Source organism: Cercospora kikuchii (genome assembly GCF_019650295.1).
Source record: "Cercospora kikuchii DNA, contig_00009, whole genome shotgun sequence".
Classification (NCBI taxonomy): domain Eukaryota; kingdom Fungi; phylum Ascomycota; class Dothideomycetes; order Mycosphaerellales; family Mycosphaerellaceae; genus Cercospora; species Cercospora kikuchii.
Window position 1 is genome coordinate 1,716,080 of NW_025408590.1, and position 24,952 is coordinate 1,741,031.

Consider the following 24,952-nt stretch of genomic DNA (forward strand, 5'->3'; position numbering starts at 1 on the left):
ACCCGTGCCATACCTGCAACCCTTCAAGTATGTACATATCTCGACTCACTGCCTCGGGCATTCCTTTGACCCATCTCACGTGCTATTATCGCTTACACTCGTGACGCTGTCAGACTCTTTACTCCCTGCAGATTCGTCGTCAGCAATCTCATCTGCTAGTTTGTCAATGCCACTATCCTTCAATCTGCTGTGGAATTCACGACGCAGTCGTGATTTCCAACGGAACCTACGTCCCTCCCTGGCATCACGCTTATCAGATATGACTTGTGCCCTTGGCCCATTGACGTGCCGCAATGCACCCTTTGAGTTCGCGAAAGGTGCCGTGATCAGCCGAAGGAGCTGATCTCGATCTTTCGGCGGTGTAGCATGCCAGGCCGGCCCATAGGGATATGGGTCTCTGGCAGGGTCCTCCTGGCCGACAAGAACCATTATGTCCTCGGGCGAATAGGATATGTTGAAATCTCGATAATGACCAGTGTGTTTACTACATCTCAGATCATGGTCGGCAACCAGCGCCTGTCCTACGATATCGTATAGATACTGGTGGGACTTGCTTCTTCGTATGACGAGGTACGTCGATGCCATCTTGACGAGAAGGTCTGAGGCAACAGCTCCGGAGCAGAGCAGCGCATTGGTTATGCCTTGCCAGGATAGCTTTTTCGGTCGTCGGCCGTGGAAAGCTTGGGCCCATCCATCTGCTTCTAGTTGTGGGAGCAGCTCGTACAGATCATCGAGCTCGTTGGGATACCTTGCGAGCGCTGACGCCCATCCAGGGGATTCGTTGGACGGTAATCTCGTGTCTAAATTCGCCTCTAATGTGCCCTCGGGTCCACTTCTGATCCTGAATGTCAAGCAGTGCTTTTGCATCATCATCTTTGGAGGGGCTGCTGCAGTTCGATCTTCAAGCCTGCGGCTTTGCAAGGCATGCTGCATCTCAATTGAATTCGGCCCGATACAGAGCGCGTCAAGCAGAAGCCTTACCAGAATGTTGTAGTGGCCTACTTCCGCCACTATGGTTGATGCCAATTCCCAGGCTGTTATCGAGTAGTCTGATCGTATGGTATACTGAGACTCAAGCCCCGTAGACAGCAGCGAGAGGACGCCATAGATACGATCTCGAGGATCTGAACAGTGATGTGCACCAAGGTCGCTGAGAAGCTTTTCCAGGGTGGTTTCCTCGTAAAGTCTCTCAGCGTAGGACAAAGTCTTCCTGAACATCAGCTCTTGCTTTGAATATGGCTTGAGTGGCGTCCGCTTCCGGATCCTTGGGTTGTCACCCAGCTCCCGAGGTTCGATGTGGGAGCTATATTCTTCAATTTCCATGATGTCCCGAATCGCGCGCATCGAAGTTATAGTTTCGCCAGCAATGACCAGAACATCATTGTTATTCAGCTCTTGCACGATCCATAGCCTAGCCCAGTACCTTAGGCACGTCCCACCAGAGCGTCCCACACGGCGGCGAATCGAAGCTTATTTGGCGCGGTAAAGATGTCGTACAATGTGACAAAATAAGGGCACTTGACGTACCTGTCTGTGGTTTCTGAGTCCTGCTGTGGATTGTCAAGCCAGCGGGAAGAGTGGCGCCTGCCCTCTAGAGTGCAAGACCGCCACTGAATCTCCTCTCGCCAATGTCGCATCTCGATCAAGAGCCAATCCAGACCGGGCACATGTCCAATGCAAGCTATGACCTTTGCAGACCGCTTGTAAATATTGGCCATGAGTGCTACTTGTGAGCTCTTCTCGCTTGCGTTGCCTTGCTCAATGCAAATTGAGTCGATCCACACCCAAGCATTAGGAAAATGTCTTCTGACTTGCTGCAAAGCATCAAAGCAGCTCTGCCGTACGGTCATACTCTTGCCGTTGATAATCACGATACTCTCGTCAGGATCTCCCCATGTATAGGAGATGGCGAAGTACTCGTAATGAACTGCCTCCCTCTCTGGGCGGCGTTTGATGCGTAGCTTTTTTCGTCGCCTGGGGCGTTGATACTCAGCGAGGAGACCTTCTGCGATAGGTTCTGTTGCATCCTCGAGCTGGTGATGTGATAGCTGCAAGACGAGGTCATCTTCGTTGCACCCGTACACAAACTTCAGCAGCCGAATCTCCTGGGTGGCGTCTTGTAAGGGTGAATGCTTGAAGCCCGAAGTCGATGGTGCCATCCCCAGAGATATTGTCGTCTGTTCAAATTGTCGCTGGCCATGATACAGCACGGCTGCGTAAGCGAGTGATCTATCGATAGCTCGTGTGTCACCTGCCGGAAGAGCATTGGAGCTACTACGCACTTGTACGGGCCAGACGACTGCGAGAAAGTTTAGCACATCGCTGCAAAGACGCTGTGAAAAGCATTGTGGAAGAATACAGAAGCGATTCTCATCTTCGACATTCTCCACTTCCGGATTTCAGTCGCATTCACACATTATCAGCATCGAGCAAATATATACAAACATTTTCTAGAAGCGCGCTGCTGGCAGTTCAACCGGGCTCTCTCGCACTTGTGTACGCCTCCCGTACCAACCGCTACGACGTCCCATTTCTACTGGCTTCTCCTCCGTTTTAAGCTCATGTGGTACTGTCTGAGAGCCCAACATTTCTTGCAAAGGAACGTGGCTGTTCATCATAGGATGCCTGTCGTCGTACCATTGTTGGTCGTAAGCGGGCAATTCCCCAGGACGGCGGCGGGAGAATGTCTCTATCGCCGACGCTTTGCGTTTTGCTTTCCGCTTTTTGATTATCAGGAACGTGATGAGGCCGATCACGGCTACTGCGCCTATCGCGCCTCCGACCGCGATGCCTGCAATGGCGCCAGTCGACAATGTGCGATCATCTTCGGGATCCGGTCTGATGTTTCGCTGCTCGCCATCTGGATTGCTGGGGGTGCTCGAAGTAGTAATATTAGTGGTCTCCTCGCAGGTGGCACCTATCGTTGTGATCTTAGTATCAGTCGTCGCTTTTGCTGGCCAGATCGACCAAGTCCGATTGTCCAGATTAACGCTGAGGTACGCGCCAGAGAAGAACGCCATGCCGATGAGAGGTATATCGTTGACGTTGGGTCCATCGTTCGGACTGAGTAGCAGTGTCGCAGCGGAAGTGTTACCTCTCACGGCCCCGGCTTCGTCAATATACTGGTCTGGGACAACCAGCACATCGTTGGGGATAGTGATGGATGGTCCTCCTTGCACCCTGATCTCGAGGTCACCAGCGTACCTATCCCAGTCAGCTTGCTTCGTATCAGTATCGAAGAAAACACTTACACATTCTGTGGTGGGAAGATTGGGTTCCACCAGTACGTGCCGCGAGATTTACTTATGAAGTGTGTTTCCGTGATGTTCTCGAACTTCCAGTAAAAAGGCTCTGCTGGGATCGTCATGACCGCCGGAAAGTCAGGTTGCAGACAAGCCGTGAGGGCCGAACTTGGGTTCAAGTCGCTCGTAGTGCCATTTGGAAAGTTCAGAAGCATATTCGTTATCGTGAGATACATGCCCGACTGGCAGTTGGCCGATGCATTCTGCAGCGGCTGCGTGAAAGGTTCTCCGACTACCTTCGCAGCATCGTATCCGCCGAATATGATTTGACCGTCCATCGCTGATCTAGAGGCGGAATTGTCGATGCCCCACCAGAAAGACCAAGAACGAGAAGCAACGCTGTTTTGGTCTTTCAGCCAGCTGAGAAATGTTGTGTTCTGACCCAGGCCAAGGGCTCCATATCTGCTGTTCGAGCCACCAAAGTCGAAGCCAGGCATTCCTACAGGGAACTCGGAAAGCGTCGTATTGTCGACAACGATGTCATCCGTGGCCCATGTATTGTCCCAAATATGTGTTCCCAATGCGCGGGCAACATCGCTGGGATCTCCTCCAGCATCGAAGACATCTTCGCGGTGCGTGTAGCTCTTCGAATTTTCTGTGTCGTAAACGCCGCCTCGTGTTGTCACGCACTGGCTTTCCGTTATGTTCATATCATCGCACAGTGGATTCGTCGCATTGTATATCCAGGTATCATTGAGGTAGGTGTGGATGGCTAGGGAGATGTTCTGTGCCGGTGTGCCAATCTGGAGCGGCACGCCTCTTCTGAAATGATCGTTCGAGAGGGCAACATTTGTGATTGGAAGTGTGAGGGCTGGAGGGCCACAGGTGCAGTATGCATGCTCGATGAAAATGAGCCCGAGCAGGAGAGCTCTAAACATTCTGCAGCGATGATCCCAGTCATGCCAGAGTGAAAGAGTGACAACTAGAGTACCAGTCTCTGTTGAGGGGGAGGGAATGTGTTGGACATGCAACCTACAACAATCTTGAGCGCTTCCGACATCAAATCATCAGTCCTCGGTATGCATACGCCGCAATGCTGCAGGGCTGCATGGTGCCTGAGCCATTTCGTCGTTCTTTAGCGAGTCACCAGCCGCTACTGCAGTACCTGGCGGGTCAAGCAACACAGAACGGGTCATCTCGAAGCGCCGTGCAGTTGTCCTGGCCCAAAATACCAGCATTCTCTACGCCGCACGCTTGCATCATGATCCATTCGACGACCGGTGAACTGTCTTGGGACTTGTGACAGCGCGCTGGGATCGCTTATCAGCTGACAAGATAGTGTACGCGTATTCCGCAGCCAAGCTAAAGGGGCTCTGTCGTGATACAAGCCATTGTGCTCAAATTAAGATCGCGTTTTCGTAGAGTGCTGTTGTGTCAAGGAACTCCGAAGGCGACGTTCGGCCTGTGCCACTTTAAGCGCCGGCTGCTTTGCCGACGGTTCGCGCCAAGGCGAGCAGGGATCTTCTGAGCCAATAGCGTGAACCGGTCTAAACCAGCAGTGGACTCGCAACGGCGACTGCACGCGGCGGGTCGCCGCAGACACCTCATCCTGTCGCGTTCATGCTCATTCAGAAGCAGTCTGCAAGTCGGTCCAAGGCCCTAATAATGTCGCATCTTGTCTTCCGGTAGAAAATATTGACCGCAGCCTGACAAGGCGTTTCAAAGGTACCACGATGCTCCTGAAGCCTTGGTCTAGGATCTGGACTTTGGCCCTAGCTGCCTGTATATTCTTCGCAGCCGTCTACACCTGGACTGGAGGGGAAATCCTCGAAAGCTTGCGAGCTGGACCGTCTGTGACTGGCCCAGGCCCAACAAACAACACCTTGGGATTTGGTGCAATCTATGTTTTGACAGAAGACCTCTCGACATGGCGCGTGCAAGGGCTGCGGAAGGCGGCGAGATTGGTCGGCCTTCAACTTTCGATACCGGTTCAGAAACCTCCTTCGGATCGAGATGTACAAGCTCAAGTCGGCGCGGAGCCAGCAGCAGGATACGGCCACTCGAGAGCTCTCTTCAATCACCTAGCTCTTCTCGACACGATCGCGCAAGCACCTTATGAGACGGTCCTCGTCCTCGAAGACGATGCAGACTTCGGACTCGATATTCGAGCTCAAATGGAACTCGTATCAAAAGCCTTTTGGAGTCGCGCAGGCGGGACTCCAGAATCTCGAGATTCAGAAGCAGAGGCTCTCCACCCATACCGCGATCACGAATGGGACATCTTTTGGCCTGGTCACTTCGGCATGTCCTTCGTCGACGGCACTGAGATCCAGAAATATCACGATCCTTACGCTTTACCCTGGAACCGTCTCAAGACAAACTTCAACAACTACTACGAACAAATGGCCGCAGCAAGTCCTCCAGAACCCCAGCAACTCATCTTCAACGTGGCGCCGCTCTCTACGTACGCATACGCAATCACAAAGTCTCATGCCGCACGGCTCGTACAGAAAATCAGAAACGATAAAGCAGACAGTTTCGACACAGCACTACATATCGATTGCGTCGGCAAAGCGCATCGTTGCGTCGCTCCCGTTCCTCAGCTTTTCCATCATCATCGCGTTACGGGCGGCAAAGTGTCCAGTGGCAAAGAAGCATTGGCAGGCAACGATGGCATTGCGCAGGATATGGCGTGGTATCGCACAAAGCAAAAGTATACTTATAATATCGAATGGAGTGCGCGATGTAACGCGATCGGAGCTGGGGAGAAAGTGGGAGAGAGATGGCAGTGTCTGCCGGGCCAGGGGAATGGGGAGATATGAGAATGGAGTAGTTGTATGAACGCATTGGACACACTTTCACGTCCGCGCTCGACATTAACGAGCTTCCTGTATCTACCGAGCGTGTGCTCGCACTTTGCATCATCTCTCATTCAACATCGCATCCTACAACAGAACAGCGTTTCCAATGCCTTTTGATACGGTACTGTACACATCATTTCCCCATCCTCAACATCCCAACCCCACCTACTTCTGCTTCTTCCCCTCTCCCTTCGCCTTCTCCGCCCTCTTCTCATCCCTCTTCGCATCCATCAAAGCCATTTCCTCCTGCTCCTTCCTCTGCGCATACCACTGCCCCGCCTGCAACACAAGCACCCCCACCAAAACCAGCGCCAAAATCGTATTACTAGCCGCCATGACCCTCAAACTATCTTCTCGTCCAATATACTCCCCCTCCCGATTCTCCAACGCCTTATCAACAATTGTCTCTCCCGCCTCATGATCCAACGCTTTCGTTCCATACGCCCCCGCCGTCACAGTCCGCAATCCTTTCACGATGTTGGCAATGTAGACTGTGATGCCGCACATGTAGAGAACCAGCGAAGCGCCATCGAAGAGGAGGTTTGCTTCGGTGGGTTTGAAGAGTTTGATGAGGAAGCCGAGGAGGCCGGTGCCGATTACGATGTGCAGGATGCGCGAGATGAGGGGTGGGGAGGCGTGGATGAATTTTAGGTGGTTTTCTTGCAGGAGGAAGAAGGCGGTGCGGGGATTTATGCCGGCTTCGAGGACCGGGGGAGTGGACCAGAGGACGTTGTAGTCGTAGGGGAAGTAGGCGAAGAGGACGCCGAGGAAGAAGCAGGTTGCTGGAGGCTGTGTTAGATGGGGAATTGGTAGGTCAAGGAGGGTAGTGACTTACGGCCGATGATGAGGAAGGTGGCGAACGGAGCGGTGCCTGCGGCGGGCATGGTGGGCGACGTTTGCGACAGCTTTGTTGTGCGTGAGCGCGAACGTGTTTCCAACTGGAGAGATGCGGGAGGCAGCTGTCGACGTTGCGCGCGCGAAAGCCAAGCTCAGCGCAATGCCGAAAGCCAATTTGTCAGTCGCGGGACCCTTTCACATGCACAAGCACAACTCTACAGGGGTGACACAGACTATGCATGTCTTCAGGCGCAGCTTGCGTATGTTCTAGATCGCGATATTCACATCAAATCAGTGAGACGAGGTAATGCCGTCCGCCGCTGAGCGATAAGCGCGATAGCGAGAAATGATATTTGTCAAGTTGGGCCGCATAGCATTCATTGATGCCAAACTTGCACCACGAGTTGACCGTAGACATATCTTGAAGCGTATTAGCCTGCACGATCAAGCTCGGCAATCTTGCAGTCTTTCCTGTGAAATCAAAGCATGCTCAGGTGCTCCCACGCCTCGTCATCGGTGAGTTGAAAAGCCTGGGATTCTTGCGGGTCTCTGAATGGCTTCCAATGTACACTCAGACCATCATCGGTAGCTGTCAAGTCTGCGAGGCTCCTGTTGTTCGCTTTGGCCAAGAATGTGGAGCAGTGCGGCCGACAGGCAACCTACACATAGCAATGGGGCACTCGCCCAGAAATCATGCTTCTCGTGGTCCGTTCTCTTGTGCGAGGTCGTCCTGATAATGTCGAGATGTGAGTGCAGGCTGCCGCATTGTCCAAATGTGTGGGTCCATCGCCAGTATCTGGGCTCAAGGGATGCGACTTGAGGTGTCCTCATCGCGCAAAACCTGCAGGCATCCTCACCACGGTCTGTGGCATCCCATCCAGGAGTTCCTCTGTTGCCAATGCCTCCCTCACTTCGCTCCGTCCTCAGCGCTCTTCTTCTCCCTTGCCTCGAACAACTTCCCAGCCTTTTCCTGTCCGCCTGTAATCCATTTCTCCAGCGTATCATCCAGCGTAGCCAACTGCTCCTTCTCCGCCGCGTTCTTCTTCATCAACGCGTCTTTCCTCTTCTCCAGCTCCAGTCTCTTCGCCTCCAATTCCTTTCTCGCAGCATGCTCATCTTCTATTCGCGCAACAGTAAGATCGTGATCTGTCGACTCGTGATACTGAGGATGCTCGGCCAAGAAGTCTTCCACGGGGACCATGCCGAGTTGCTCGTATTTGTGACTGTCGCGCGACCCAATTAGTCCTGTATTTGGGCAGTAATCTGGAGACTGCTTCCTGACTTACTTGTACTCCTCACATCCTCTGATCTCCCCTCGCAGATGTCGTTGCTCATAATACAGATTCTGTAGTTGGAGATGTAGCTCGTCGATTTCCTGCCGCGCTTCTGTCGTCTCTTGTTTCGTGCTTCGGACGCTCAGGATAGCTTTGCGGTTCAAGCCTCGGAGGATGGCGAGGCGGCTGCTGAGGACTTTCTGCTCAGCGAGCAGTTTGGGTTCTTCGTACGCGGATGCGCCATTTTGCTCGATGAAGTCGAGGAGGTCATTGCATTGCTTGCGCGCTTCCTTCGCAGCGTCGAGGACAGAGACGAGGACAGGGTCAGTGATGATCTCGGTGGCGGCCATGGCGGAGGTGAACTCGAAGTGTTGATATAGTATGTGGAGGTTAGATCTGAGGAGCGTGTGTATGCGGTGTTGCAAGCATCGGCTTCGGGTCCGCCGCTAAGACCCACTAGCTGGGTTGTCTTCGTCTTGAGACTTCACTTCTCGTCTCTTCATGCAGCTATCTTCCAGACGCCCAAGTCTTTCAACTCGCAATGAACACTCTTTCTCCCTTGGGTCTGGCCAAGCTCAAATGCATACAGCCCAGAGGCCACAACAGAACCGGGTAGCTGAAAAGACATTTCCAGCATTGCGAACGTCTCTATCATTCCCAGCCGACATCTTCTTTGCGCCAATCCAGGCGAGATCCCAAATAAGGGCCTGCCTCGCGACGACGACGTTGCTACATTACTTGTGCTCGGTAGAATGGTACAAGTGTCATATAATCTTTGCGTTCATTCACTCGTCTGTGCGCCCAATCACATGTCTCTTCGTCTGCTGAGCGAGTGAATCTTACTACAAGTCCTTAGAAAATTAATTTGCGGAAAAAGTGACTTTCGGTGGCCTCACAAGCACCAAGATCATTCTGCGGCCTGCCATTCAGATCCTTATATACTACATCACCCAACAGCAAAGCACGCCTCAACTTCCAAGATCAAATCACACGCGAAAAATCACAACACACATCGCCACCACACGCAAGCAACAACAGCAAAGTAGGGCTCGACTTCCAAGGTTAAACCACACGCGAGAGATCACAAACAAGCATCGCCACGACACGCAAGCAACAACACCAGAATGTTGCTCCGCTCCGTTCTCCTCGCCCTCTTCGGGTTCTTCGCCTCAACACAAGCCGCAGCAATCCCCGGCCTCAACTCTACCTCCCTGGTCCCGAGCTCTTCCATCCTCCCACGATCGAAGTCACCTCACTCCACCTACGTCAACTACAGCGAACAATCCTGCAAAGCCAAAACTTACGGCCCCTTTGGGGCCTCTTACGACATCATCATCGGCGTCTCGTACGACGAGTATTCCTGTGCCAATCTTGAGCAACCAGTCCGTTCTATTGGTAACGTCTTTGGGTACAAATGTGATGGCACCGACAGCGGACAGATGCACGTCAGCTTTAATCGGAATGTGTTCGATGGCAAGCCGTTGAATCGCGTGCTTGCGGAGGCGTTCCCTCCTCCTTTCATCAATGGTTTCAATTGTCCGGATTATTAGGGGTTCGAAGGATATGGGAATGGGGATGGGGATGAGGATGAGATGGGGATTGATGGGGATAGTTGGGGATGGGAGTGGGGCTTTGGACCGGATTCTTTCTTCTGTAGTTGGGATATGTTGGATGTCTTCTTGGATTGCAATGTCAGACTGAAATAGAATGAAACGATGAGTTACTAGAGACCACGTAGCATGTACTTGGCCATATTTGAGGACCAACAGATTATTGGAAGTGGTCTGCTCCAGTTCCTACCAGTCTTCAAGGCGGCAGTTTGTGCAATGCTAAAGGAGAAAACACCGGAATTGTCCTATATGAGGAGAGACGTGTTGAAGGCTGGCTCGTTGGCCTCAAATCCATCTCATCTGTCCTGAGAAGGGTTGAATCACATGATGATAGGTTTCACGAGACATGTGGAAGGCATCCAGCTCAGGTCAGTGCGTTCACCTGAGATGTCTCCTCCGGCCACCCTTTCTCCGATCGCGATTACTTTTCAAAGCCAATGAATTTCAATAGGCCAGCCACTTCAGGCCAGTCAAGTTGTCAGAGTCAAGCGCTCAGTCGTCATTTACATTCAGTTTTATGTCTGGTATCATGTCAACAAATATTTACATCTTCCTCTCATTTCGCAACAACTCCGTTCAATCCACCATGCAGCCAATCATTCTTGATTATATCAGCGGCCTTCTCAGCAGCAGCGTAGACGCTAGAAACAATGTTTCCAGAGACGTGGTTCGGGAAGATCGAAGCATCGACAACACGAATATTCTGCGTGCCCTTGACAATCAACTTCGTATCAGTCGCATCACCCATGGCGACAGAGCCGCAAGCGTGGTATTCAGACATGCAAATATCTCGTACGGCCTCCTTCATCTGAGCGGTGGAGCTCATATCGGCCTTGGCATCTGGGAACACACGCTTGGCGATCTTGTCGCTGAGGTGAGGGGACTGTTCGACCTTGCCCAGCATCTTCAAGCCGGCGGCGAGAGCGTCAACATCGGCCTCGTGCTTCAGGAAAGCGGGGTCGACAGCAGGGTGGTCTTCGGCTTTGTTGGTCTTGATGTGTACGGTTCCTCTGCTGAGAGGGTATTGCAAGCACAAGGCTGCGGAAATGGCATATGGGTCATTGATTGGGTCCGCTGGAGGTGGGAAGACACCTGACTGGTCCTCGATACCCTTCTCCATACCGAAGCGGTTTGGCACGAGCACGACCTGGAGGTTGGCGGATTTGTCGTCCTTCAGGTGAGCAATTGTCTGCTTGTATTGCTTCTGCTGGTATGGTGTCAAGTTCGGGATGTCGGCCTCGATGCTCTTGATTGTGCTGTCCAACTCCTCTTGCGTGGCGAACTGCTTGAATGGGAAGAAACCCTGCATGGAGCAGACGCTGGTCAATGGGCCGCCGCCGGTCTCAGCAAGCGCCTTCTGGGCTTGCTCCATGACGGCTGGGTTGTGAATCGCCTCGAGAGTCATGTTACCAGGCTTGACCTGTGTGCAGAAGAAGAGACAGTCAGTCGACCATTCGTAAAATATCAGGAAACAGATCAGCACCACTTACCTCCCAGCAGCCGACAGTCAAGACGTGATCTTGGAAGTTCTCGCCAACGGCCTTGTTCTCAATCTTTGGCTCAACGCCTGCGGCGCGGAGAATATCTGGATTACCAATACCAGACAGCTCCAACATCTGTGGCGACTGGATGGCACCGCCGGCCACGATGACCTCTTTCTTAGCGCCCACGGTGTGAGTCTGGCCGCCGTGGGTGAATGTCACGCCGGTAGCGCGACTGCCGTCAAGTTCGATGCGCTGAACCATGGCGGAAGTCAGGACGTGAAGGTTTGGTCGGTGAGCGTTGGCTTGGAAGTAGCCGCGAGCAGCATAAGATCGGAGGCCCTTGTTTGGTCCTGAGCGGGCAACGAGACCGAGGGTGTTATAGAAACCCTGCAGATTATTAGCTTTCACCTTGCTGTTCGAGTGCCTCGACACGTACAATGTGATCGCCTGACCATGGGTCCACAGGCTTCTTGTCAAGGCCACAAGCCTCGTCGCAAGCCTTGATGAAGTCGTCTTCGATTGGCAGACGCCAGTCGTTGAACGAAGTCCTGGCTGGACCAGAGGTACCGTGATTCTCGCCAACGAAGGGGTAGGTCGATCGCTCGGTGACGCTGTCGTCGATTGGCTCGAGTGTCTGATGCTTGCGCATGTACTTCATCATCTCGTCCGCATTCCAGCTCTCATCACCAGAGATGATCGCCCAGTCATCGTAGTCTTGCTTGGATCCACGAACGTCTGTTCCATCACGTCAGCTCTTGACCACGGAGACTCCGCTGGGAGGTCGTACACATCATGTAGTTGATGGCAGAAGATCCACCAAGGGCCTTGCCTCGAGGAATGTGGTGTCGTCGGTTCTTGTTGGCCGTCTGTAATAGCAATCCGTTAGTGATTGATCGTGACATCTGTCCGTGTTTCTATGTACCTGTGGCTCAGTCATGAAGCTCCAATCGTAGTCTGGGTTGTTGAAAGTCTGCATAAACATGACTGGGCTGTCGACGAGCATATCGCCGAGCTTTGAGGTTCCAGCCTCGAGGACACCGACTTTGATCTGTCCACATTGGTCAGCTACGTCTCGTTCCTTATGCTTCCTATGATCGTCTGAGACTGACATCCTCATTCTCGGTCAATCGAGCAGCAACGACAAGACCTGCTGTACCGCCACCAGCAACAATAAAGTCATAGTCATGCTTCAAGAACTCCTCTGGGGAGGTGTGAAGTGCGGGAAGGTCTCCGTTAGCTGCCATATTTGCAATAGATCAGAATTGTATGAACAGAGGAAGAGTTCGGCTTTGCAAAGGAACCGTAATCTGCTCAATCCCTACAGCAGCTCTCTTATACATTTCCAGAGTCCATCACATGGGTTCTCGAATTCCGCGTACACCATGCAGGGCCAAAGTCTAAGAAGGTGGTTTTGGCGACCCCGCCTTACCTTGGTGGCACCTTTATTCGTGTCCATTGGACCGCGAAGGACGGCTTTAACGACGGCTCATACCAGAAACAGAGATAGCCTCGCCTGAAATTCCGACCTTGCTAGCATTGGTTGATCCTACCCCGGGCCGCGTGACGAGTCTTATGGGGCGTCCAGTGGGTAAGCTGATGAGGGCGAGAGATCCTGACGAAAACCGCTGGGCATTGGCGAGTGTCGGTGCAGCTTTGGTGGCCTCACCTCGCGAGTACATCGGGAGGAGGCGCTCTGCGTGAGGAAAAGTGATGGATCTCATCCTTCCCACAGGTGGGACAGCTGTCGTGTTCTCTTCGGATCTAGAGCTCTGTTCCGATGCATGGAGATCTTTCGGCTGTTCGCAATTGTCTCGCCACACCAGCCGACAGAACTGGGAACATGGCTCTGGGAGACGCTGTAGATGGCGGGCCGTGGTGGCTAGATCGTGAACGGCGCAGGTACATGTCTGCACTCCGCGATTTATGAAAGGCGGGGTCGAAATCTTCATGAGAAGAAGCTGTCCCAATTGAGACAGACAGCGGAATAATGCGCTGTCACCACGTGATCAGCACCTCGGCGGCGCAACAAGCTCGTGACAGTGGACGTTGGCGCGGAAGGATGCGTAGGATGCGCCATGCTGGTCGATATTGTATCTCTATCCTCATGGACCGCTTTTGGCTTCTAAAAGTGCTATTCAGTACAGTGCTGTTGCACCTCATGCTCGCTTTTGGTACTCTCACGCCTTTCCACGAAGCATGAGCTGCTTCGCCAAGGATTTTACAGTCGATATTCATTCCCAAACGCCCGAAACTCCACCAGCAAAAGTACAGATCGTTATGCGTAGACTGGCACGGGCCTGGTGTTTCAAACTCTTTCAACAGGTCCTGCATTGCCTTATGCAACGGTAGCCGTCTTGCTCTTCTTAGCAGCTGGGACTTCCGCCTGCGCATCGGCAGCCTGCTCGAGTGCCCGCTTCTCCGACTCCTTGTTAAGTTCTGACTCGGCCTTTGCGAACTTCTTCTTCTCTTGCTCTGAAAGTTGAAGGAGCTCTCGCTCACGCTCGGCGCTAAGGTTGAAGTGGAAGTTTCGGATAATGCTGTCCGCGTCATCAATGGCGAGCGGCCTCACATCGGCCAAAGCCTTGATCTTGAGGGTGACAGCCTTGATCTGCTCGTCAGTCATGCCCAGACCAAGTTGCTCAGCACGCGACTTGATCGCGTTCCATCCAGTAAGTCTTGATGCGAAGTGCACGTATCTGCTCATACCGAAATCGGCAGGGTTGATAATTTCGTAAGTGGATGGGTTGTTGAGGATAGCCTTGGCGTGGATACCAGCCTTGTGGGTGAAAGCACAGAATCCAGTGATGGGGTTGTTGAAAGGCACGTTAATCTCGACGGCCTCAGCAACCAAGTCCTCAATCTCCTTGATCTTCTCCAGCTTGTACTTGGACTTGACGTAGTCACGGTCTGCCACGATCATGCGGGCCATGAGACCACCGAGTGGAGTGATGCCGTTTCGCTCACCAATGCCGATGACTGAGGTGTCGATGTGTGTAGCACCGGCTTCAAGCGCGCAGTATGCGTTGGCGATGGCGCATCCAGTATCGTCGTGGAAGTGCGTCTCGATATCACAGCTGACCACGCCACGCAGTGTGCGGACCAAATCGTACACTTGTCGTGGAGTAGCGCATCCGACGGTATCTGCAATACCAACGCGGTGCACGCCGACCTTATCGACGGCACTGTAGATGGTGAGCAGATCCACCAGGTTGCTTCGGAACGAATCCTCGGAACTGAAGCGAATCTCCTTGCCCTGCGACTTGACGTATTCAATGACCTCAATCGCGGTGTTCTTGATGTATGTCATGTCCTTGCCGTGGCTGTGCTCCATGAGATGGCTACTTGTGCCAATGACGACGTCAACTCCGTCCACACCGGTGGACACTGCGAGCTTCGCATCGCTCATGTTGCATCGCACGTGTGTGAGGATCTTGGCCTTCAATCCCAGCTTGCAAATAGCCTCGCAGTCCAGTCTTGACTGCTCACTTGCCGCAGGCGAGGTCAACTCAATGTAGTCCACACCGAAATCGTCGAGCGCCTTGGCGATCTTGATCTTGGTCTCGGTGTCGAAGTAGGCGTTGGCGAACTGCTCGCCCTCTCGTAGCGTCGACTCAATGATCTTGAAGTTCGACACATTGCTCAGGAAGTCCTGCACAGGAGCGTATGGGTTGCTGGCCTGCGGTCTTGAGGCTTGCTTGGTCTCGATAGCTCTGTCGTGGGTCAGTCCTATGCTGCGCGCGAGCCTCAACACTCAAAGTGCATGCGCGTACCGGTAGCCATCGTGGTTGCCATTGGCCACGCCGTTGCCATTGGCGTGGCCGTTCGTGGGTGCCTCGTCTGGAGTAGGACACATTGTGCGCGCGGTAGCTCCGCTATCGGCGAGGGTGCGAACTCGAGAGATGAAAGGGATGGAAGGAAGTTGAAGCTCGTGAGGTCAAGTTCCTCGATGCGGAGGTGGTCTATGTACAGGTGGTGGGGACGTCGAATGGTGAGTCAAAGGTAGAGTCAGGACAATGGGATGAGAAAGAAAGTGAGCGCGAGTGACGACGGCCGTGAGCGCATTGACATTAAATTTTGCCTGGAGACCAATGCAGCGCGGTCGGTTACTGCAGGCCAAGCCGCGGAGAATCTGCTCCACTCTCACTGGGCAGCACAAACTCGGAAAAGTCGCAGCGAGAATCCGTCCGTCATCACGTGGGTCTCCCTCAACATGCTGGCCTTCTGATCTCATGCTGCATGCTGGTGGTATTGATCATTCATTGTTGGCCTACAACAATCAGCATTGTCTCTCCATTTGAGCACAAATGCCACTTTCGAGGAGAAGAGGCATGTTGGGATCTATGGTCTGGAAGGGCGGTGAAGACGGCAACCCGCATGTATTGAATGCAAAGGCACATTGGCGCATGAGCTGATCAGCAGCTGAACGAAAGTCTGCATCGAGTTCGCAGGAGATGTTGTGCATCTCCGTGTAGAAAGAGCTAGTCTAGTCTGTAATGGATACATGCAGCAATTTCTGCAGACTGCTGTACGAGAATGGGCAATGCACTCTTGGGGACAAGCTGTGTAGCTGGCATATGGCCGACTTTATGCAGGGCTGGGTATCACGGTAGGACAAGCGTTCCTGAGGTCGTAGTTCACATTGCTAGCTCGAGAACTTTCGATACAGGTACCGTGGCAGGCACCACAGTCATGTAGGACCCGGCATGCAGGAAGAGCCAGGCGTATGAGACCAAACGGGCTCCGAAAGCTGTTTCTGATTGCTCCCAAAACCAGACAAAGAGGTTCTCAAAAGCATATGATGCATAAGCAGAGTGGCTGAAGACACTTCCTCTAGCTGCGACAGATCGGCCGCCGGTGGCTGGGTGAAGGCGCTACTCTTCGGACCAGCAATGCGAGATGGTGTAGAGGAGCCTAGAGCGTTGATCTCAGGTGTCCAGGAACGAGGCCGTCGTGTAACTTCTGGACAGCTCTTGTGGTGTCCCAGGTCTCAAAGTTCCGTACTTCCTCAACCCACGTCAGAGTCTGACCAGGTGTGTACCTCTTGAAGACCACCGGAAAGAAAGTTTCGGGCTTGGTGTCGACAATGATGGAGGATGGTGTCGACGAGAGAGGGTATCATCTTGCGGACCTAGCATGACCGCCATGGTAGAGCAGGTGTCTGCCAGGAGCTCACGGCAATCAGCACTTTCCGCCTGCGACCCTCGCTTTCTAACTGAGGCGTAACGGATACGTGGTGTCTCTTCGCCTGCTCGCAAACCTCAGTCCCTCCTTCGTCTGTCGTCGAAGTACCAGGGCAGCCATCGGTATTATCGAGGCTCAATTGCTCATCTCGATCGGGCTGAGGACACGGCGTAGGTCATGGAGTGGCTGGGTACAGCTGTCTGAGGTCGAAGTCGATGTTGCGGACCAGCGGTGGAAGAGAAGTTCCCGCCTCGACCAACAGCGCTCGCCTCGCTGTCTTTGCTCTTGGACACACACGAGCGTGGGATTCGACCTAGAGCCAGTCAGCAATGCCAGCGTCCAGCGCCGCTGTGTCTGCCTGCCGAGAAGCCAGTAGACGGTGTTGATGAGCTCCAGTGACCACACTGGCATAGCCAGTGCGAGCTTTCCACTGCTTCCAAGCGGAATTCACGAGACCATTCCACCGCAACGCCATGCTTCCCGTCGGACGAGACAGAAATGCCCTCGACCTTTCCATTTCGAACTGCCGTTCTGCAATCTCGTGTAGAAGCTCCATTGACAGCCACGCTGGCGGATTGATTGGGCTGCCAGTATTCGCGAATAACTGCCTCCAAGAAGCACCCACCGTCCCTCAAATAGCAATGGAGATACGAGAAACAAGTCTGAAGTAAAGTTAGCAGCGCGCGAAGCGACCAAGACGAGCTTCTGGGCACCGCCGCGGCGCCCACAACCTTCCTGCCCAAGTCAGCAGCACGACAGCCTCGCCAAACGAATACTTCTTGTGGCTCCCGACTCAGCAGCATCAAGTCCGCATTACCGATGGCGTCTAAGTATCGTACCCAATCCGAAGCAACTCGCCTCGCCGCAAAAGCAAACGGTACCAGAAGAGAAGACTGACTGGGCAGCAAAGCCCTCAAAGAGCAAGAATAATGGTGAGGCAAGACCAAAAGCTTCCACACAACCGGACACCGGACCGGACATGGCAAAAGGTTATTCACACTTCATGCAAGTTCATGACTCTCCAGACTTCGAATGTCGTGCAGAGAACTTTCTTGCCACGGAACGGCGATGCTCGGAGAAGACTTCATGAATCTTGACATCGTCTCCTCGGGCAGCTCGCCGGCGGCGGTGATATGCTTCTGGCAGGTATATGCACGATCGCAAGTATGAATGAGTCGTACATGTCGTGCAGACGCCACAAAGCCAACTTGTTCTCAATTCCAGACGAGGTCCGAAGTCTTGCGGTAAGCGCGCTTGCAATGTTCATCGAGCGTGACGTCTTGAAATCAAGGCAGAGAGATATGCCGTGGCCAGAGCAAGACCCAAGGAGTGGTTTAGCCGGGCCAATACAGCAGAGTTGCAAATTGACCAGACTTCTGGAGTATGTATCGATCACGATCTAGACAAATGGCCTGCCGAAGGATCAAACACTCTTGCGACTTCTTCAAAGAAATCATCGACTGCACTATCGTCAGCATCCTGGCCAGCTGGGCATGATCAGCAAAAGCGTAACCACTGAACTGGAGTTCTTGCGTAAAGTTCAAGCCAACAGCACCGGCAGTCGCCGGCAAGGTTCATCCCAGTCTTCGGAGGACACATCACGAACATAGTCGACCTCAGATGTCGACGTGTCATTGCAATACTGGCCACAATTAGCGTCCGCATTGGTCTCGACAGTACTATGGTCATCATTGCAACAGAGCTGGTATACGATGGCTCAAGCAGATGTCCAGTACCAGAGGATGCATTACTGGCCAAACTATGACGAAAGGCACAGCAGAAGCAGTGAAGCAAGTATGGCTTTGGTCGTCTCCATCATTATCTGTTTATGCATGCGTCATATCATGCCCCTGAAGCCTGCTCGCAGTCGTTCGTTCCGTCTCTTGATGCTCATGTCGAAAAGCGTGTGTCATTCGTGGAGGTGCGAGCCGATCTCGAAGAGTGCCCAGCAGCACAATCAGACCACGGGCGTTTGAATCGGCGGACTTGGGTTGCCGTCGACCCAACACATCTTCTGGTTGTCACGATCTTGCTAGCGAAATTGTCAGCTCAATTCCCCTGAAGCAGCGGCCGCAAAAGCGAAACGTACGCAATGGTAATAGCCACACTCGGGCCAGAAGTTCGGATTCGGCTGAATGCTGTAGCGCAGACAGCCGGAGTCGATGTAACCGCCATGCTTGCGGTCGTAGCCCTCGGTGTCGCAGGAGTTGACGGGGTAATGGAGCCAGCCGCTACAAGAATCCGCAGGAACCACAATGCCTGGGCCACACCCGTCCCCAATGACACTGATGGAGACAGTGATACTGCCCTGCTCCCCGATGGGCGGCGAGTTGCCGTTCGTTTGGAGTGTCCAGAACTGAAGCTCGGGTTCGTACTGCCTGCATACAAGTGTCAGCTTTCACATCATCGCAGGCTCCGATGAAGAGACTCACCAGGTGCCCGTCGCTGCGTCCGGTACGTTGTGGTAGGTGATGGTCGAGAAATTGCTACAGAACCAATCGATGGCACTGTTGAGGTTGGCGTGGCTGACGCCGAAGCACGGCCATGGCTTTCTGTCGTCGAAGCACTTGAGACCTGGCGGGGTCTCCAAAGCAGCGAAGTTGTTGGTGGTGGGGGAAGGGGTGTCGATGGGTGCAAGACCAGTGAAGGTGGTCATGACGGTGATCATGTCTGCGGTAGCCTCAGCGGCGAGACCGCCGAGAAGCAGGAGGAGCTTCATGTTGGTGTTGTCTCTGGGTGATGTAGATTGATGGACAGTGAGGTGGAGGGGGCCGCGATGGCGAGGAAGAGGATGTCGAGGAAGAGGAAGAGGAAGAATTCGGACGCTGGCGGGAGTTTTATGGTCAGTCACCGCCCACATCGCGCCTTGTCTGCCTGCCTCGCCACGCCCAAGACTTACCCGCGTGCCCTCTAAAAGCCGTAGAAGGTCTTGTACCACAGGAGATCAGCGGTCAGAGCCAGGTCAGGTCTGATGTCCCGGAGAAGGCTGCCTGCGACCACAAGAGCGACGAGCCCACAGGCTCTGCGGGCGAAGCGGAAACCTTCACGCAGCCTCTGTCTCCTGTGGAGCACGGCGGCGGTTCTTTCCTGGTCTGCGGTGGCGGCGGCTTGGTGTTGTTGGAGCGGCCAGAGGAAGTTGAGGTGTGGCTCCATTGTTGTTGTGAGAAGGAGTTGCTCGAGTCGAAGGGAGGCGTGAGTTGTGCTTCAGGTGCCAGCCTCGTTGCTGTCGCCGGCGGCTGGCCTAGTAGCAGCCCAATTCCGCTCACTGCCTTCAACTATGCTCACAGCAGTGGCTCGAAGGCCTTCAGACATTACTCTTTCATACCACAGAATAACCATGCCAACCACATTCACCGTTCCAGGGCGAACTCAGTCTGACAGCATCGTGTTCACCAATGGTCCGTCAGCTCGTGATCCAAAGACCACAGACTGCTTACCCTCTGTCTCCTTCACCAACCCGACAACCACGCCGATCCGATCAGTCTCAGTACCGAATGATCTCCTCACTCCTCGCCGAAAGCCACTCCTCTCGAGATGACCGTCCGAAAGCACGCTCTCGATGACCTGAATGCCCGTTCGCCCTCATCCACAATCTTAACCAACACTTGAGCCGACACAGCATACCCTATCTCAATTTTTCCTCGTCGACCCTGCGCGCTGAGACCGTACATACATCGACGGGCCTCTCAGGAGAACCGCTCTAGGTATAGACGAAGGGGCTGAAGGGCTGCAAGCGGTTCGAGCCTTGGTAAACAACAGTCGATTGGCCGCGTCTTTGTTACGGGCCGCACCAAGACAAAGAGCATGGGACGAGGCTCGGGGCCTATTGTGCGCTGTTGGAAAAACAGGCCCTGGAGCACGAAAGCAGAACTACACTCGCTATGCAATTTCTTCATCGTTACTGCTGCCCGGTGAAGCTCAGTCATCGTACGAGAACGAAGGAGCAAGACGAAGACTTACTGTAGACTACTTGAAGGTTGTACAGAAAACGGCAGCAACAATGACATTGTCTGCATACCACGTTCGATTCGAGTCCACTACGAAGGCCTTTCCCGAAAGAAGCTCCTGTATGTGTAGCTAGCAATTACCACTTCTGGAAATCCTTCCTGAATGATTCGGCCAGACAAGAGATGCTATATCTGCAAGACAAGTCATTGGCGATAGCTTCAATAGGATATGCTTCATCATACAAACCTACACTCGCATATACCGGTTATGCGGTCCACCACCAATGCGGCTCCGCGAAGCACGCAAGAGTAGACAGAAAGAAGACAACAGATGTCAGAAACCGCCCAATATTCAATCATACACCAGCCCTAATCATCATTTCTCCCACGTGCTTTCGGTCATCGTATTCAGAAACATCTTCCCGTCCTGGAAAGAGGAACAAAAGTCATCGAGATCAGCCGACAATCGGAAAGAACACCGCGTCGCAGCGTACCGTGCCGGAAGTTGAAAACCTTCCAGAGACCTTGCAGCACAACCGAGTCATGATACATAACCCTACTCTATCGGTCTGTCGGAGAGTAAAAGAAAACGGACCAATCTGGAGGCGGCGGAAAAATACTGCAAGTACCGTATTGTCGTACATTGGAACAAGGACTGTAAAAAGGACAACTGATGAGGAACTAACTTTGTTGAGACAGATGTCATTGTCATTGTCATTGCATTTCCCGCCCTAGCATTTCGTTCAATCCCGCAAACAAATTCGATTACATGTACGATGCCTGCAGGAGTCGAGTGACAAGACGTGGAAGGCCCTATCATTCGACTTCCGTTTCCGTGAGTCCAACAGCTGTACAATGTACCCCTCTTCCCGATTCTGTCATGTCGATAGAGCTCGAAAGTATAGGATGTTGGAACGTCCTGCTTTCAATCAGCTTTGCCTTCCTGGGACGTTAGACTCGTGTCATCAACAGCAGAAAGCAGTAATCAATCAACCTTGGGTGGTAGTAACTTTCTAAATGATGAAACATTCCTGCTGCGACGCTTGCTTCGAAGAATGCCTGCCTGCCTGCCTGCCTGCCTGTCTGACAATTGTCTGCTTTGCCTGCCTTGCCGCACCCGTCAAAAGTAACTGCTTGACACCCCTGCCGTCGAAACCCTATGCCTGTCTCCGCAGATTGAGTAGAGCAAAAAAGACTGTGCTGCAAAAAAAAGATCTGATATCCTTGAAGACCGCCCTTTTTCGTCGCGCGTCTCCATCTCCGTATCTTCCCGGTATTTCCCATCCATCTTGAGTCCTGCTGCATGCATCTCTCTAATCCGCGCGCCCCAACGCCGCTTGCTGTGCTTGTTGTGTAATAATTTTCTCTTCTTCTTTCGCTCTCTGTCAAAATGTCTCTCAAAAACGCAGTATAAACATGGGTTGGTTATACACATTATACAGCGATCGATCGTGCGTTGCATTGCGTGCGGGTGTGACGTTGGCAACGCACTGATGATCCACCTCTCGCGTGCGCGTCTCGCACCTCGTGCGACGCGCCTCCCACTGCCTTGGGTCAAATTTCTGACACGCCTTCTTCAACTGCTGCGAAGAAGAGCAGCGCCGGAATGTCCGTGATCATCTTGTTCCGGATTGCGGCGGGCAAGGCAAGACCCAATTTCGCATCCGACACCGGTCTGTGTTCCGAATAATGATGGTGCACCACATCACATCGACGTGTTGAACGGCGATGGCGTAGGCGCTCTGCGGCTCTGAATCAGCCGTTCTGTCTGGATGTACAGACTGTCGAGGTACTGCATCGCGGGCGCATCTTTCAAAATTTTCGCGACCTGCAGACCCGAGCTGATGAGCTGGAGAATGTTTCTGTCGTCCTTGAGCGGCCTAGACTGATGCTTGGCCGCATGTCTCATTTCCAAGCTGTTCTCGAGGATTGTAATTAGCTGTTTGATCTGACCGTTGTAGAGAACTCTCGCTGGGATGCGTCGCTTCGTCGCGAGTCGCTTGAGGAGGTACACCCACTCCGACCATTCTCGGTCGCCGGGTACTCGCACTGGTCGCTTGTCGGGTTCGATGGGGATGGGGAACTGGTACTTTGCAACAAAGTCGTATGCACACTGGGAAAGTCTGTCGTTCACTTTTGAGAGGATTTCGTCTTGTTCCTGCGCGTAAAGCGTGATCGGGAGCTGTGGCAGGTCCTCTTCTTTCGGCTCAACGCCGTTGTCTTCGGGTTTGTCGAGGAGCTGCGATGGGCCGTCGAATTCGTCTCTGTTGGATGGTCGTCGCTGAGGGAAAGTCTTTGATTGTAAGCTAATCGTGTTCGTCACCATGTCTCCACCAAAGAATGCACCAACCAGCGGACTGTTTCTCGCTTCCTCGGAAGAGCTACGGCGGAGCGGTGGTCCTGGCCAAGCGCCCCCGTACGCGGCATAGCCAGATCGAGGACTCCGGTCACTTCCGGGAGGCATTGGTGTTTGTGAGGTCTGAAATTGACCCGACAGTGGAGAGGTGGCCCAGCCAGAGAGAAGTGGAATCTCTTGATATGGACCAGCTGGCCGGCTCGACCATTCCTCTCGGGCCCAGCGCTGTGCTTGGGTCGAGTTGAAGGGCGGGTAGCCGGGCGCAGTGCGATTCCCAGAAGGCAGGCCCGGAGGTGGTGGAAAGCTTTTCAGGTTCTGAGCGTGTGTCGTAGGAATGGCTCCTGGATGTGTGTTGGCATACCTGAGCGCTGGCGCTGGACGCGAAGCAGCCCACGGATCTCTGTCCTGAAGTCGCTGCCTGTGCCGCGTTAGTGGATGCGAGCAGAAAAGATCGGGCGTGGGAGGAGGTGGTGCTCGCAGCGGCGGATGCTGCGCTGCCGTGCCACGTACTGTCGTGCGAATGGCTCCTCAATTCGAGATGGCAAAGCCGCAGCCCTCCTTGACTCGTTGGGAGCGTAGCCTGTGGTCGTAGGTTCAGGTGCGCCGGAGGTCATTATGTGCTTTCAGCAGACTTGGCCTGCAGGACGCAGAGAGACGCAGAGTCGAAGGCTAGTGTTCGCAGATCACTGTTGTTCAAAGATTTGTGGACGAGTGACGGTAAGGCCAATTCTTACGTGAGGCGCACGCAGACGCGCCAACCAGCGAACAGCCATTGCGGCTTGGGTCGTGCTACTATCGAACCATTGACCTAGGAAGACAGACAAGGCTTTTGACCTCGACGCTAGGATCTTCGCTGTGCAGGCTGTGACGCGGGTTTTCTGTCCCTGCCCAAAGCAACCCTTCACAGCGAGCACAGCTCCAGGATGCCCCGGCCTCGACGGGCGTCGTGAATGATGGCCGCAGGCACATGCGCTTGCCCAAAGATGTCAAAACGTGCTCCATGGCCCAACTAGTCGCCGGCCTAGGGAGCGGGCCACGGTGCTCTCCAGCAAGGGTAGCAGTGCGCTGCCGCCGCTGCCTCCGCCCGCGCGCCGCCCTGCTCGTGGGCGAGCATCGAGAAACCGGATGATGAATCTCCTATTGACAGGCATCCACCGGCGGACTGACATCACGCGCGTGCCATTTTGACGTGCCAACGGTCGAAGGGGACGGTGACAAGTGCCGAAAAAGAGCGGGCCGCCCACGAATCGATCATAGGGCGAAACGTAGTGCGCGCGCCGGGAGCTCCAGTATCTCGTCGCTGCGGCAGGGATCTTGAGATCGACTTCGGGATGTCCACCGCAGCGTGGCAGCGCGTCCGCTGGGCGGCGAAAGGCAGATGCCACGCTCGTTTCAGCGCCGAGCGGTGGTGCGCGCGCTGGGCGTCGACTGCGCCTCGACGTCCGCCCGGCGTGCAGATGCTGCTGCGTCTCGCCCGCGCTGCGCATCGGCGCCTTGGGCAGTCATGATCATGGTGTTGCGGGTAATTCGAGAAATTTCCTGGAGTGCGCGAGGGATCCAGGGTGGACGTGGGACTGCAGGATTGCACGTGCGGAAATGATCAGCGCTGGGCTTGGGCACGCGTGCGGATGGGCATCTCTCTGTCGTCGTGCTCGGCCTCATCCGGATGGCGGACGAGTAATGGCTATATCGACCTTCCGACGCGCTGCACGATCGCGACGTTGCCGCCAATGTTGCTGGGTGCGAGATGGACGACGCCGCAGCGAAGCGAGACGCGATCGGGCGACGCGCGCGGTGCCACGTGCAATCTCACCACTAAATCACACCCGCGCCGACATATTGTATTCACTGACTCGGCCTCGATATATGAGCACGTGAGCTCGAAACCCACGTTTCGTCCTATGTTTCGTCTCGCAACTAGCCGGGTCACATCTCACATATCGAACGTCAAGCGCCGAGTGGGAGCATGTCGGCGCCAGCGCCAGACGCACCGCTCCGCCCACCACCGCTCGGCGCCCTGTCGACACGGAAACCATAACCGTGGAGGTGTTGGTGCTCTGGAGTGACTTGACGAGGATCCCAAACTTTAGCATACAACAGTACGTGCTGACAATACCGGCAGTAGCCGAACAATATTGCCTGTCAGGACCGGGCTCCATC

General features: G+C 53.9%; 10 protein-coding genes across 10 annotated transcripts; 2 read left to right on the forward strand and 8 right to left on the reverse strand.

Moving 5' to 3' along the window:
* Nucleotides 1-75: 75 nt before the first annotated feature.
* Nucleotides 76-2,159, reverse strand: CKM354_001278600 (uncharacterized protein; the record flags this gene model as incomplete). Its single annotated transcript, XM_044808311.1, has 2 exons — nt 76-1,411; nt 1,528-2,159. The coding sequence occupies 2 exons, from the start codon at nt 2,157-2,159 to the stop codon at nt 76-78; spliced, it is 1,968 nt and encodes a 655-aa protein (XP_044664246.1).
* A 291-nt stretch (nt 2,160-2,450) lies between these two features.
* Nucleotides 2,451-4,180, reverse strand: CKM354_001278700 (uncharacterized protein; the record flags this gene model as incomplete). The annotated part of the gene is made up of 2 exons (XM_044808312.1): nt 2,451-3,204; nt 3,252-4,180. The coding sequence occupies 2 exons, from the start codon at nt 4,178-4,180 to the stop codon at nt 2,451-2,453; spliced, it is 1,683 nt and encodes a 560-aa protein (XP_044664247.1).
* Nucleotides 4,181-4,975: 795 nt separating this feature from the next.
* Nucleotides 4,976-6,064, forward strand: CKM354_001278800 (uncharacterized protein; the record flags this gene model as incomplete). Its single annotated transcript, XM_044808313.1, has 1 exon — nt 4,976-6,064. One exon carries the CDS (start codon nt 4,976-4,978, stop codon nt 6,062-6,064), a length of 1,089 nt encoding a protein of 362 aa, XP_044664248.1.
* Nucleotides 6,065-6,268: 204 nt separating this feature from the next.
* Nucleotides 6,269-6,987, reverse strand: CKM354_001278900 (uncharacterized protein; the record flags this gene model as incomplete). Its single annotated transcript, XM_044808314.1, has 2 exons — nt 6,269-6,885; nt 6,939-6,987. 2 exons carry the CDS (start codon nt 6,985-6,987, stop codon nt 6,269-6,271), a joined length of 666 nt encoding a protein of 221 aa, XP_044664249.1.
* An 860-nt stretch (nt 6,988-7,847) lies between these two features.
* CKM354_001279000 (uncharacterized protein) lies at nt 7,848-8,564 on the reverse strand (the record flags this gene model as incomplete). Its single annotated transcript, XM_044808315.1, has 2 exons — nt 7,848-8,163; nt 8,227-8,564. 2 exons carry the CDS (start codon nt 8,562-8,564, stop codon nt 7,848-7,850), a joined length of 654 nt encoding a protein of 217 aa, XP_044664250.1.
* Nucleotides 8,565-9,338: 774 nt separating this feature from the next.
* On the forward strand, nt 9,339-9,764 carry CKM354_001279100 (uncharacterized protein; the record flags this gene model as incomplete). Its single annotated transcript, XM_044808316.1, has 1 exon — nt 9,339-9,764. The coding sequence occupies one exon, from the start codon at nt 9,339-9,341 to the stop codon at nt 9,762-9,764; it is 426 nt and encodes a 141-aa protein (XP_044664251.1).
* A 616-nt stretch (nt 9,765-10,380) lies between these two features.
* Nucleotides 10,381-12,552, reverse strand: CKM354_001279200 (uncharacterized protein; the record flags this gene model as incomplete). The annotated part of the gene is made up of 6 exons (XM_044808317.1): nt 10,381-11,244; nt 11,315-11,695; nt 11,745-12,043; nt 12,096-12,174; nt 12,231-12,356; nt 12,418-12,552. The coding sequence occupies 6 exons, from the start codon at nt 12,550-12,552 to the stop codon at nt 10,381-10,383; spliced, it is 1,884 nt and encodes a 627-aa protein (XP_044664252.1).
* Nucleotides 12,553-13,643: 1,091 nt separating this feature from the next.
* On the reverse strand, nt 13,644-15,161 carry CKM354_001279300 (uncharacterized protein; the record flags this gene model as incomplete). The annotated part of the gene is made up of 2 exons (XM_044808318.1): nt 13,644-15,018; nt 15,079-15,161. The coding sequence occupies 2 exons, from the start codon at nt 15,159-15,161 to the stop codon at nt 13,644-13,646; spliced, it is 1,458 nt and encodes a 485-aa protein (XP_044664253.1).
* A 3,285-nt stretch (nt 15,162-18,446) lies between these two features.
* Nucleotides 18,447-19,349, reverse strand: CKM354_001279400 (uncharacterized protein; the record flags this gene model as incomplete). The annotated part of the gene is made up of 3 exons (XM_044808319.1): nt 18,447-18,521; nt 18,579-18,867; nt 18,922-19,349. The coding sequence occupies 3 exons, from the start codon at nt 19,347-19,349 to the stop codon at nt 18,447-18,449; spliced, it is 792 nt and encodes a 263-aa protein (XP_044664254.1).
* Nucleotides 19,350-22,141: 2,792 nt separating this feature from the next.
* On the reverse strand, nt 22,142-23,406 carry CKM354_001279500 (uncharacterized protein; the record flags this gene model as incomplete). The annotated part of the gene is made up of 2 exons (XM_044808320.1): nt 22,142-23,210; nt 23,303-23,406. The coding sequence occupies 2 exons, from the start codon at nt 23,404-23,406 to the stop codon at nt 22,142-22,144; spliced, it is 1,173 nt and encodes a 390-aa protein (XP_044664255.1).
* Between the last annotated feature and the right edge of the window lie 1,546 nt (nt 23,407-24,952).